Source organism: Vipera berus (genome assembly GCF_964194415.1).
Source record: "Vipera berus genome assembly, chromosome: W".
Taxonomy (NCBI): domain Eukaryota; kingdom Metazoa; phylum Chordata; class Lepidosauria; order Squamata; family Viperidae; genus Vipera; species Vipera berus.
The window spans coordinates 75,382,055-75,395,833 of NC_138210.1; the positions used below are offsets into that span (position 1 = coordinate 75,382,055).

A 13,779-nucleotide genomic window follows, 5' to 3' on the forward strand; every position below is an offset into this window, starting at 1 on the left:
GGCGATGAACTAAATTTCCCCGGGATCCTGAATTCCACCCACCAACCGCACCAACTCTGCAACCGCATCGCCGGAGCTGCCTCTGGAGCAGAGGAGCGCCTCTGCCTCTTGCCCCCCCCTGAACTTAGCTGTTGGCCACTCTTTTGGGGTGGGGGGATGGGCAAGCGCCTCGAGATATGCCCTTACTTTGAGTTTCTTCTTCTCTTCGTTTTAAGACTCGGATGGGGAAGGGGGGGGGCGCGAAGACAGTCTGCTTTTTTTCCCCCTTCTTGTCTGACTCGCGTGGCGATGCCCTCCCCCAGTTTTTCTTTCCGCAGCGCAAAAAGAGGGGCTTCTGACCTCCTCCCCCTTGGTCCCCAACAGTGCTAGCATTTGCATGCGGTCATTTGGGGGGCGAGGAGAAAAAAAAGGGGGGGAGTTAGTCCTTAGATTCTGATCTCTTTTATTTGGCAAGCAGGAAGCGGGCCAGGAATCTGGAAGGAAGGAAGGAAGGAAGGAAGGAAGGAAGGAAGGAAGGAAGGAAGGAAGGAAGGAAGGAAGGAAGGAAGGAAGGAAGGAAGGAAGGAAAGAAGGAAGGAAAAGGATGTTTTTTTTATTTTCTTTTTTTTTCCTACAAGCAGAAGACACTTTTGATCTGTTTACGTCTTCTGGATGTGGCCAAGGCAGAGTTCCTCATTGGATACACACACCGGAAAGAGAATTTGGCAAGACTTTGGATTCGTGTGGGTTTCATCTTCTTGAACAGAGGAAGGAGACAATGGGGAGAAAAAGACGAGAGAGAGAGAAAAAAATCCCTCTGCAAAAGGGTTCAAATCATTCTCCCAACATTTTGCTTTTTTTTTCAAATATCTTTTCCCTTCCCCCTCCCCCGGAAAGGAAGAGAAATGAGCTTTCCTTCTCTCCCTCCGTATATTTCGAGGGAAGAATTATTGTTATTGTTCGTTAAAATAGTGCTTCTCAACCGCGGCAACTTTAAGAGGAATGGACTTCAAGCCCCAGAATTGCCCAGTCGGCCATACCTGTTTTTATTCTCCTATCATCTCCTAGAGCGGAGAGATTGCAGAGGAAGGGATTAAAAGAGAGTAAGCAGGCCACAATGGGTGTACATGTCAAAAGGAATGTATTAGCGCCAGGGAATTCTGGGAGTGGGAAGTCCACTCGTCTTAAAGTTGCTGAAGCTGAGAGACACTGAATTCAAACAAGAATTGGAGAAGAATTACGCTTGCGTCAAATAGCCAAGCGACTTAGGAATTTTATTCATATATATGCGAAATAATTGTTGCATTTTTCCTTTTTTTGGCTCTTCTTATTTTTGATTTCTTTGAGTACATGAAGAGTCACCTGCAGCTTCAAGAGAGGACAAAAAACGGGGGGGGGGGATTTTTCTTTCCATGGAAGGGAAAGGAAGAAGAGAGGAGAAAAAGAGAAAAAGAAGATAAACAGCAAAAAATAATAATATTTTTTTTCTATGTCCTGTGATTCTTTTTGCGGTCATATCAAGTCTTTTGGTGCGGCTGTGCGTGATGTTACGAAAAAAAACCAACACAAATATATAAAGGAGAAACAGTTTTTAATGGGGGAAAAATCTACTTTGGAGAATTGCTTTTGATTTTCCATTGGAAAATTGTCATTTCAAAGAGGAACGGATTATTATTATTATTATTATTTTTGTACATACAAGCAAAAAACAAAGAGAAACTTGGAGGGGGAAGAAGGTCGGTTAGAGAAATTACGCCCTCCCCCCACACCCTTTACCGCTTGGGAAGTCCTCTGCAACACACAAAATAAGATGCAAAATTGATAATTCCGGAACTCGTGGCGGTGGGGGGGGGCAGAAATTGTGAATTACGGAGTAAAACGATAGGGAGAATTTTCAGTCATTGGCACATTCTGCCTTGCGGTTTCTATCCGCCCCGAACCGTTTCGACGCAACGGGCACTCTCCGGAAAGCAAATCAAGTTCCTAGTCCTCAGCGTTTGCAGGAATGAGAGAAAACATGGGAGGCAGCAGATCGATCCCGTTTTTCGACATGGCCTTCCGATGAAGAAGAAAGCCTTCGAGACCCCCTCCCCACTGCTGGGTCCGCCTGCCCGCCTCCCACCCACCCACCCCCCGGGTGGTAGACCACCTCCTCATTTTTTATTTCAAACGTTGGGTTTCTTTTACGCGCATCCAGGTGGACGTTCACCTGGTCCAGGTTGTGGGGGGGGGGGAGAAAGAGAGAGAGAGGAAGGCAGGGGGAAAAAAGCGTTTTTTTTTCTGAGCACAACAAAGAGGCAGCTTGGGGTGGTCTAGATGGCTCTGGGTGCCCCCCCAGTGGCCGATTCCAGGAAGAGAAGGCAGCTGGCTGGGAGGCACCATTGTCCAGGGAAAAGGGGGTAGGGGGGAATATATAAATATATATGTATAGAGAGAGAAAGATTTATTTATTACCCCGGGTCCCAAAGACCGCCCCCATCCTGCAAACCTGGCTGCTTTTGGCCCCAGGGGTTGGGCCTGTATTTTCGGGGAGCTAGTGGGGGTCTTAACCCTTCCCCCTCTCCAGCCATCCTGCTGACTGACTTGTCAAGGGCTTTCAATCCAGGGACAGGATCCCTGAGCCCCCCCCATGCCGTTTTCCCCCCCCACATAGCGCCCAATGATGGAGGGGGGGCAGAAGGAGTTGGTCAGGCACAAAAAGGGTCAGTCGTTCCCCTTGCCAAAATGCCACAAAAACAAAAACCCCAAGTAAAATAAAAATTAAAAGAACTAGCTGGGGGGGTTTTCTTGCGGGCGGGGGCACTGAGGATCGGCAGGGGTGGGGGCGGGGCTGGGCTGGGGGGGAGATATAAGAGTATTTTGCATAGAAATATTATCGCCTTCGGCAATGAATAATTAAAAATTAATGAAAACCCACCGGCGCATCTGGCAGAGTGATTTATTTTGGGGGGGTGGGATTCAATAGCTGGGATTCTCCCTCACCCACCCCCGGCCCCAGTTCGTTTTAAAAGTCTTTTTTGAAATCTACAGTAAAAAGAGACCGAGCAATCTGTCTGCTTGGATGGCCTTAAATCTTGGTCTCAATAAATATAATATATTGATATTAATCTCGAGGAATTTGATGACAGCTTTTTTTAGAATGCAAAATGCTGGTTGGGGAATTCTGGGAGTTGAAGTCCACCCATCTTTGTGGGGGCCACGGTTGAGCAAGGCTGCCTCAGGAGAAAGGGGTGCTGCTTAAGGACGGTCAGATAAGTGGAGACGCAGCCCGGACAGAGGAAGAAACCCAGAAACCTACTAACTTCTCAGTCTGCAAAAGAGACAGCGGCAAATTTGTACCTTCAGAATTGCCAGATGTTGTTCAGGTAGCCTTAAGCACAAAGTCGTGTTAGCATTGTGTTGGGAAGGGCGCGACACCCACCCTGGAACACGGCAACAACACAAAGGCACCAGCAGGGGGAGCCCCTTGTCACTGATTGTGCGGTCTTCACACACTCCTCTCCAAGACTTTAAGAATTATGCCTTGCGGCTGTGATCACACACACACACACACACAGACACACACACAGAGAGAGAGACACTGCTGGCACTTTGCCTGTGGGGCTTGGTAAGGATTGCAAAGAGGTAGAGAGGGAAGGAGAACCACTTTGGGGCACTGAGGTGGAAAAATGGGTGGCTGTGAGTTCCAGTCCTACCTTAGGCACAAAGTCGGCTGGAAGACCTCAGGCCAGCCACTTTCTCTGGGCCCTATTTGGGGGGTGGGGGAAACTCTTGCCAAAAAAACTGCAGGGACTTGTCCAGGCCCATTTGATGGAATGGAGAGAATGGAAGGAAGGGAAGGGAAGGGAAGGGAAGGGAAGGGAAGGGAAGGGAAGGGAAGGGAAGGGAAGGGAAGGGAAGGGAAGGGAAGGGAAGGAGGAAAAGGGAGGGAGGGAGGGAGGGAAAAAGAAAAGGAAGGAAGGAAAGGGTAAGGAAGAGAAGAAGGAAGGCAAAAAGAAAAGGGGAGGGAGGGAGGGGAAGGAAGGGAGAGAGGGAGGAATGAAGGAAGGAAGGAAGGAAGGAAGGAAGGAAGGAAGGAAAAAGAAAAGAGGGAGGAGAGAGGAAGGGAGGGAGGAAGGAAAAAAGGGAGGGAAGGAGAGAAGAAGGGAGGGAGGAAGGAAGGAAGGAAGGAAGGAAGAAAAAGGAGGGAGAGAGAGAGAAGGAAGGAAGGAAGGAAGGAAGAAAAAGGAATGCAAAGGAGGGAGGGAGGGGTCTGCGTCCTCCAAATGGACGGAGCCCCTTCAGCAGCCATTCTGCACCCCCAGCTCGACTCCTGACCCATCGGCCAATCTGGGCCTCCTCTGCCCATTGCAAGATGGGGACGGGTGGGGGTGGGGGTCCGCCCTCTTCTCAGGGGGCTCTGAGTCATGGCCTCCACCCACCCACCCACCCCCAGCCCCCATTCATGAAAAGATGCCCTTTTGCCTTCCTGTTTTCGGAGACGTCCAATCACTTCCTCTTTCCGAGGATTAGGGTTTGCGGCTTTGCCTGGAACTTCCTTTTGCTTCCAATCTCTACATTTGCAGAGCTGGTGTGTGTGTGTGTGTGTGTGTGTGTGTGTGTCCCACCTGGCCTATCAATTTTAGACCCTTAATTTGGGGAGCACCTTTTAGAAGGGGGATTCTTTGGGGGGAGGGGGGGAAGAATGAGGGCCACTGTGGGTGTGGCCATGGGCCAGCTAGGCGGGGCCAAAGCTAGGGGAATTCTGGGAGTTGACGTCCACAAGTCTTAAAGTGGCCAAGTTTGGAGACCCCTCTGGTACATAGAGAATGTCTGTTACGTGTTTATGGATCTTTGAAGGGGGCAGGGGGCGCGAAGGGATTTTTACTTAAATTTTGGCATTCTTTCGAACACTTCTGACTCATTTTCTCAAGTCAAAAAAAAAAAGAAAACGCTGGCAGGGGAATTCTGGGAGTTGAAGTCCACACAGCTTCAACTTCCCCACATATCTGCCTCCCAAGGCTGGGTTCCAGGGGGTGTCTCACTCCGAGCCCCGATCCTGCCTAAGTTTTCGGGCGTGGTGGTGGGCTTAATTTATGAATTAGTTCATCAAAGTCTCCCCAGTAATTATGCCCTGCTTTTGCTGTCCCTTTTATGCGCAGTGAGCCAATCCGATCACATCGAATCATTCCTGTTTGTAGGAATCAGGCAGTCCCAAACAGAGGGATAAAGTGAGAGGGTTTTTTTGCCTGGGCCAGGACAATCGACGTGGGTGAAACTCGAAAGGAGCTCACCGCTATTAAAACTCTCTTTCGTTTTAAATTGAATTGCCCCACGGTTGGTTAATTTGCCCGGACACCTCTGTATTGCTGCCAAGACAGGATAAAGACAAGAAAAAGTTGCAAACAGGCAAAATTAAAAAAAAATCTGAGTTCTGGAGAAGATGTTTTAAGGCAAACCCTTAGGGGGGAAAAATGAACTGCAAAATAAAGCATTTTCAGAGAAAATTTAGAAGGAAGTGAAACCCCACAGAAGCATTATTATAAACATAAATCTTTTTATTTGTGAGGGTTGCCTGGAAGGAAAAGAGAAAGTTTGCGCTTTACAGAAGCGTAACTGGGGAAGGGGGAGCGTTTATTTTGCAACTTTCCGGGCACACAAAATTCCATTTATCTGCCACCGCTTCTTCTTCAGCAATGTTGTGGCTGGTTGTTTGACTAAATTACAGGTAGTCCTCAACTTACGACCACAATTGAGCCCAAAAGGTTAGTCGCTAAGCCGGACAGCTCTTAAGTGAAGTTTGCCCCATTTTACGATCTTCCCTGCCATGGTCATTAAGTGAATCACTGCAGTGTTTAAGTGAGTAACCCCGTTGTTAAGCAAATCTGGCTTCCCCCTCAGCTTTGCTGGTCAGAAGGTCGCAAAAGGGGGATCGCGTGACACCCCCCCCGGGGACGCTGCAACCGTCGTAAATATAAGTCAGTTGCCGAAGCGTCTGAATTTTGACCACCGGGATGCAGCAACAAGTAGTCCTCAACGGCACTACATCCACACGGAGGGAGGTAAGCAGTGGGGGACCACAAGGCTCCGTCTTGGGCCCTGGACTCTTCAATCTCTTCATCAATGACTTAGACGAGGAAATTGAGGGGGAAACCCATCAAATTTGCAGATGACACCAAACTGGCAGGAGTAGCCAACACCCCAGAAGAAAAACTCGGGATCCAAAAAGATCTTGAAAAACTTGAACAAGGGGCCCCATCCAACAAAATGAGGTTTAATGTAGAGAAAAACAAAGAAAAAGCAGATGCACAGTTGTAGTATACAGTTGCAAGAAAAAATGCGTGAACCCTTTGGGATTACGTGGAGTTTTGCATGAATTGGCCATAAAATGCGCTCTAAACGTCATGTAAGTCACAACAATAGAAAAACAGAGTCTGCTTAAAATAATACTACACAAACATTAGCTGTTGTCATGTTTTAATTGAACATAAGATGGAAACATTCACAGTGCAGGGTGGAAAAAGTATGTGAACCCCTAGCCTAATGACTTCTCCAAGAGCTAATTGGAGCCAGGAGTGAGCCAACCTTGACTCCAATCAGCGTGATGATATTGGATGTGTTGCTGACAGCTGTCCTGCCCTTTAAAAACACACACCTGTTTTGGGTTTACTGGTCTCAAGAAGCACTGTCTGACGTGAACCATGCCTCGCAGAAAAGAGCTCTCAGAAGACCTACGATCAAGAATTGTTGACTTGCACGAAGCTGGAAAGGGTTACAAAAGTATCTCCAAAAGCCTTGATGTTCATGTGTCCACGGTAAGACAGACTGTCTACAAATGGAGAAAGTTTAGCACTGTTGCTACTCTCCCTAGGCGTGGTTGTCCTGTAAAAATGACTGCAAGAGCACAGCGCATAATGCTTAATGAGGTAAAGAAGAATCCTAGATTGTCAGCTAAAGACCTACAGAAATCTCTGGCACATGCTAACATTTTTGTTGACACATCTACAATAAGGAAAACATTAAACAAGAATGGAGTACATGGGAGGACACCACAGAGGAAACCATTGCTGTGCAAAAAAAATATTGCAGCACGTTTGAAGTTTGCAAAAGAGCACCTGGATGTTCCACAGCACTACTGGCAAAATATACTGTGGACAGATGAAACCAAAATTGAGTTGTTTGGGAAAAACACACAACACTATGTGTGGAGAAAAAAAGGCACAGCACACCAACATCAAAACCTACTGTAAAACATGGCGGAGGGAGCATCATGGTTTGGGGCTGCTTTGCTGCCTCAGGGCCTGGACGGATTGTTGTCATTGATGGGAACATGAATTCCAGTTTATCAGGACATTTTGCAGGAAAACGTACGACCATCTGTCCGCCAACTGAAGCTCCGCAGAGGATGGGTGATGCAACAGGACAATGACCCAAAGCATACAAGTAATTCAACAAAACAATGGCTTCAACAGAACAGAATACGCCTTCTGGAGTGGCCCAGTCAGAGTCCTGACCTCACCCCGATTGAAATGCTGTGGCATGACCTTAAGAGAGTGATTCACACCAAACATCCCAAGAATATTGCTACACTGAAACAGTTTTGTGAAGAGAAGTGGTCCAAAATTACTCCAGATCGTTGTGCAGGTCTGATCTGCAACTACAGGAAACGTTTGGTTGAGGTTATTGCTGCCAAAGGAGGGTCAACCAGTTATTAAGTCCAAAAGTTCACATACTTTTTCCACCCTGCACTGTGAATGTTTCCATCTTATGTTCAATTAAAACATGACAACAGCTAATGTTTGTGTAGTATTATTTTAAGCAGACTGTGTTTTTCTATTGTTGTGACACATGACGTTTAGAGCGTGTTTTATGGCCAATTCATGCAAAACTCCACGTAATCCCAAAGGGTTCACGTACTTTTTCTTGCAACTGTAGGTCAGGGGGTCTTCAAAATTGGCCCTTTTATGACTTGTGGATTCTATCAATAGATATAGATAGATAGATAGATAGATAGATAGATAGATAGATAGATAGATAGATAGATAGATAGATAGATAGATAGATAGATAGATAGATAGATGATGGATGGATAGGTAGATAGAAAGATAGATAGATAGAAAGATAGATATATCAGTGATGGATAGATAGATAGATAGATAGATAGATAGATAGATAGATAGATAGATAGATAGAGAGATACATCAATGATGGATGGATAGATAGATGATAGATAGATAGAAAGATACAGAGATGATAGATAGATAGATAGATAGATAGATAGATAGATAGATAGATAGATAGATAGATAGATAATGGATGGATGGATAGATAGATAGATAGATAGATAGATAGATAGATAGATAGATACAGTGATGGATGGATAGATAGATGATAGATAGATAGATAGATAGATAGATAGATAGATAGATGATAGATAGATGATAGATAGAAAGATACATAGATAATAGATAATGATAGATAGATAGATAGCTAGATAGATAGTTAGATAGATAGATAGATAGATGATAGATACATAGATAGATAGATAGATAGATAGATAGATAGATAGATAATAGATAGATAGATAGATAGATAGATAGATAGATAGATAGATAGATAGATGATAGATAGATAGATAGATAGATAGATAGATAGATAGATAGATAGATAGGTGATAGATAGATAAACTCTTGTCAATTTTTACTGTGGGCACAATGGCACACACTAAAAACGAAATTTAACCGCTTGCTCTCCAAGCCCACACCGGATGCCCTGTTCCACGGGTGGCCATACCAAGCCGTTGTGGCTCCCTCTTGGCTGGGGTATTCTAGGAAGTCAGGTCCACAAGTTGCCAACTTTGCAGAGCTCTGATGTGGGACGACAAGTGTCAACGAGGCCACACGTGGGTGGAAAGTTCTCCAGAAGAAGGCTCTGTGCAGCCGATGGAGGAGTTCCTTCACCCAAACCCTCAATATTGCTGACCGAGTTCCAGGAAAGCCTGGAACTTTTTCATCAGCAAATTTGCAGGACGTGGTTGCTGCCCGTTAGAAGCTGAGATGGTCATGTGGTCCAGGTTCACCTCGGGAAGAAAGGCCACAGAGTTTGTGTGCCCAAAGGAAGTTGTGTTGATTGTCAGATGCGAGAGCCTCTCAATTTGGAGAGGATCCGTGCAGAAGACGGGAACATTGTCTTGAACACGCACCTCCTCGGGAATTCGGAGGGGGGGGAGGGGGTCACTTAAGGTCTTAATATGGACCCTGAGATACTATACAGGCAGTCTTCCAGTTACGACCGCAGCTGAGCCCCAAATTTCTGTCGCTCAGTGAGTTAAGCACGTTTTGCTCCGTTTTACGACTTTCCTTGCCGCCGTTAAGTGGATCGCTGCAGACGTTAAGCTAGTCACACGGTCCTTAAGTGAGTCCCGCTTCCCCCGTCGACTTTGCCTGCGGGAAGGTCGCTAAAGGGGATCGCCTGATCCCGGGGGACACTGCGACCGTCGTAAATACGAACCAGTTGCCAAGGGTCTGAATTTTGATCACGTGACTGGGGGGGATGCTGCGACGGTTGTAAATGGAGGACCTGTCCTAAGTCATTTTTTTCCCCAATGCGGTTGTAACTTTGAATGGTCACTAAAGGAATGGCCGCAAATCAAGGACTCCCTGTAAATGACTGATGGCCGTTAGGACAGTTTACCTCAAGAGGGGACCTTGGAGAGATGTTGGGGTGGACAACACCCAAACTGGTCCAGCCCAAGGCCAGCTCCAGCGCACCCCGAAGGCATGGGGGGTGGGGTGAAGAGGCCGGGCTGGACCATTTCCACAACTCAGGGTGGAAATGAAGGACGACCTTGGTGGTCTCTGAGCTGGGTGGTTTCCTTGCAGACATTTCTTGACCCAACTAGGGAACGTCATCAGTGCTAGAAGGGAGGAGGAGGAGGAGGAGGAGGAGGAGGAGGAGGACTGTGGGGTCCTTGGTGGTCTCTGAGCTGGGTGGTTTCCTTGCAGACCTTTCATGACCCAACTAGGGAACGTCATCAGTGCTAGAAGGGAGGAGGAGGAGGAGGAGGAGGAGGAGGAGGAGGAGGAGGAGGAGGAGGACTGTGGGGTCCTTGGTGGTCTCTGAGCTGGGTGGTTTCCTTGCAGACCTTTCATGACCCAACTAGGGAACGTCATCAGTGCTAGAAGGGAGGAGGAGGAGGAGGAGGAGGAGGAGGAGGAGGAGGAGGAGGAGGAGGAGGACTGTGGGGTCCTTGGTGGTCTCTGAGCTGGGTGGTTTCCTTGCAGACGTTTCATGACCCAACTAGGGAACATCATCAGGGAAGGAAGGAAGGAAGGAAGGAAGGAAGGAAGGAAGGAAGGAAGGAAGGAAGGAAGGAAGGAAGGAAGGAAGGAAGGAAGGAAGGAAGGAAGGAAGGAAGGAAGGAAGGAAGGACTGTGGGGTCCTTGGGGGTCTCTGAGCTGGGTGGTTTCCTTGCAGACCTTTCATGACCCAACTAGGGAACATCATCAGGGAAGGAAGGAAGGAAGGAAGGAAGGAAGGAAGGAAGGAAGGAAGGAAGGAAGGAAGGAAGGAAGGACTGTGGGGTCCTTGGGGGTCTCTGAGCTGGGTGGTTTCCTTGCAGACATTTCTTGACCCAACTAGGGAACGTCATAAGTGCTAGAAGGGAGGAGGAGGAGGAGTAGGAGGAGTGATGGGTCCTTGGTGGTCTCTGAGCTGGGCGATTTTCTTGCAAACATCTCATGACCCAACTAGGGAACATCATCAATGGTAGAAGGGGGCTGGAGGAGGAGGAGGAAGAAGGGGGGGTCCTTGGTGCTCTGAATTGGTGGTTTTCTCACAGACGTTTGATGACCCAACTAGCGAACATCATCAGTGCTAGAAGGGAGGGGGGTTGCAGAGAGGAGGAGGAGGAGGAGGAGTGATGGGTCCTTGGTGGTCTCTGAGCTGGGTGGCTTTTCTTGTAGACATTTCATTAAGTAATGATCTAGTGCAGAGGTCCCCAAACCTTCGGGGCACCAGGGACCACCGGTTCCGTGGAGAGAGGTATTTCCGCGGACTGGAGAGTGTGCGCCTGCATCCTACGGATGGGGCTTTTCTTGTTTGTACGGACTGGTTGCGGTGTGCTGCAGCCCGGTGCCGGTCCACAGCCCCAGGGGTTGGGGACCCCTGTTCTAGTGCATTGATGAAGTATGGTAATGAGGCCTCTGCAAGAAAACAACCCAACTCAGAGACCCCCAAGGACCCATCAGTCATCGTCATCGTCGTCCTCCTCCTCCTCCTCTTCTTCCTCTTCCTCCTCCTCCTCCTCCTCCTCCTCCTCCTCCTCCTCCTCCCTTCCAGCACTGATGACGTTGCCTAGCGGGGTCATGAAACGTCTGCAAGAAAAACCATCCAGCTCAGAGACCACCAAAGACCCCAGAACCTACAAGGAATTCTTGCCAGACAGGTACCTGTTGCAGCTCTTGGGTGTCGCAGTTCATAGACCTTCCTAGAATCCGAGGGCTGGAGGGGACCATGGAGGTCTTCTAGTCCAACCTTTGGGGGCCCAAGACAGGACACTTTATTCTATCCTGGACAAATGCCTGTCGGTTCTTTCCTTGGAGAGCGACTCCAAGTGGTTGTCACCATTCTAATAGGTCTCTCATTTCGGTCTTTGTCCTGCCCGAGGGGGCTGGACTAGAAGACCTCCGAGGGCCCTTCAAGCTCTCTTCTGTTTTGTTCTGTTATTATTCTGTTTGTTCTATTCAGTATTTTATTATTCTATTATTTTATTCTGTATTTCATTATTCTATTGTTCTATTGTATTTTATTATTCTATTCTATTCAGTGTTTTATTATTTTATTCTGTTCTATTCTATTTTATTATTCTATTCTATTCTATTCTGTATTTCATTATTATATTCTGTTCTGTTCTGTTCTATTCTGTATTTTATTATTGTATTCTGTTCTGTTCTGTTCTATTCTACTATATTCTATATTCTGTTCTTTCTATGTTCTATGTTTTATATTATATGTTCTACTGTATGTTCTATATTATATCCTATCCTATCCTATCCTATCCTATCCTATCCTATCCTATCCTATCCTATCCTATCCTATCCTATCCTATCCTATCCTATCCTATCCTATCCCATCCTATTCTGCCTGGTCTCTGAAACCTGCCTCTGGGTCCCATTTTGAGGATTCCTTACAGTTCCTCTCTTTGTGGAAATGCTCTCCTGAAAGGGGGGGAGGGCCCAGAGCCGAGGGAGGGGCTGAGCGTTGAGCCCAGTATAAGAGGCCCAGGGCAGACCCAGCCGGGCGCTTCTCTTTTGCGCAAACTTTGGCAAACCTTGAAACGTCTCTCAGGGAGGAAATATTGACAGTCCAAAGACCAACAGAGGAAAAAGGGAACGCGTGGGCCCCTTTGAACCTCAACCAGGACTAGCCTCGTCCCCATTGCAGGTTGGACCCATTTCTCTCTGGGGTTGTTTCGGGAAGTGTGTGTGTGGGGTGGGGGGGGGCTTGGGCTTGGCCTAGCAGGCCAGCGGGGGTCTTCCTCCGAGGAAAGAAGAAGGCAGTGGCTTCAGATGCAAAAGAAGATTATAGGAGATTAAAGATTAAAAGATTAAAAGGGGAATATCTGGCGCTCTCTGAGCTTGCTTGTTTTCTTCCAGACGTTTCATGACCCAAGTAGGGAATACCATCAGGGCCAAGAAGGAGAGGAGGAGGAGGAGGAGGAGGAGGAGGAGGAGGAGGAGGAGGAGGAGGAGGAGGAGGAGGAGGAGGAGGAGGAGGAGGAGGAAGAAGACAACTCCTCTGGGGTCCTTGGTGCTCTCTGAGCTTGGTTGTGTTCTTGCAGATCTTTCATGACCCAACTACTAGGGAACACCATCAGTGCTAGAAGGGAGGGGGGTTGTGAGGAGGAGGAGGAGGAGGAGGAGGAGGAGGAGGAGGACAACTGCACTGGGGTCCTTGGTGCTCTCTGAGCTTGGTTGTGTTCTTGCAGACGTTTCGTGACCCAACTAGAGAACATCATCAGGGCTAGAAACCTCTGCAAGAAAGCATCCAAGCTCAGAGGCCACCAAGGCGCTCTGGGTTCAGGAGCAGCTCCTGAAAAATAACGCAGGGGGGACGGACGGTCCGTGAACTCAGCACCTGTGTGGTCCCGTGACTTGGGTGTGGTGTTTCCAGGTGTTTGGGGAAGGGTCTCAAGATGATCCGAGATTACCAGGATCTGGCCATGACGTTTGACCCCGAAAATGAGGACGCACCCAGGATAAAAGGTGAGCTTCCTTCCGACGGGGTGCGCCTTGCCAGATTCTTTCCTGAGCCCCCAAATCATGCCTTGCAAGCCTTCATCTGTGGCTCTCCCTTGGGCGGGGGGCTCCGTTTCAGCCCCCCTCCCCAATTCTTGAAAGGTCATGAGTAAGAGGAACGTAGTAAGCAATTCAAAATTACCTGTCTCTTTTTAGCTATGGCTCCCATCTGGGGTTCCCCTCTACCTTGTAGACCAGGGGTCCCCAATCGCCGGGCCGTGGCCCACTCGGGGGGGACGTGGCCAATTCGCAACCGGGCCGTGCAAGCAATGCACCAGGAGAAACACACACACACACACACACACACACAAACACACACACACACCTCAATTCACACAATGGGCAGGCCAGCTTGCACGCACATGTGCACGCAACTCAACTTGCAGTTATGCCGGATGTGCACAGTAATAATAAAGTTGGAAGGATGACCTTGGAGGTCATCTAGTCTGACCCCCTGCTGAGGCAGGAAACCCTACACCAGACATGTCAAACACAAGGCCCGGGGGCCGGATCCGGCCCGCGA

The 13,779-nt window shown here is 48.1% G+C and overlaps 1 protein-coding gene across 1 annotated transcript in view; it reads left to right on the forward strand.

Moving 5' to 3' along the window:
- Window positions 1-13,153: 13,153 nt before the first annotated feature.
- The window catches only part of LOC308676469 (uncharacterized protein), a gene marked incomplete at its 5' end in the record, with an annotated part of 5,738 nt that continues 5,112 nt past the window's right edge, over window positions 13,154-13,779 (forward strand). Inside the window, one exon of the mRNA XM_081342283.1 lies at window positions 13,154-13,223. Coding sequence (XP_081198409.1) covers window positions 13,154-13,223 — 70 coding nt within the window. The remainder of the gene's footprint in view (window positions 13,224-13,779) is intronic.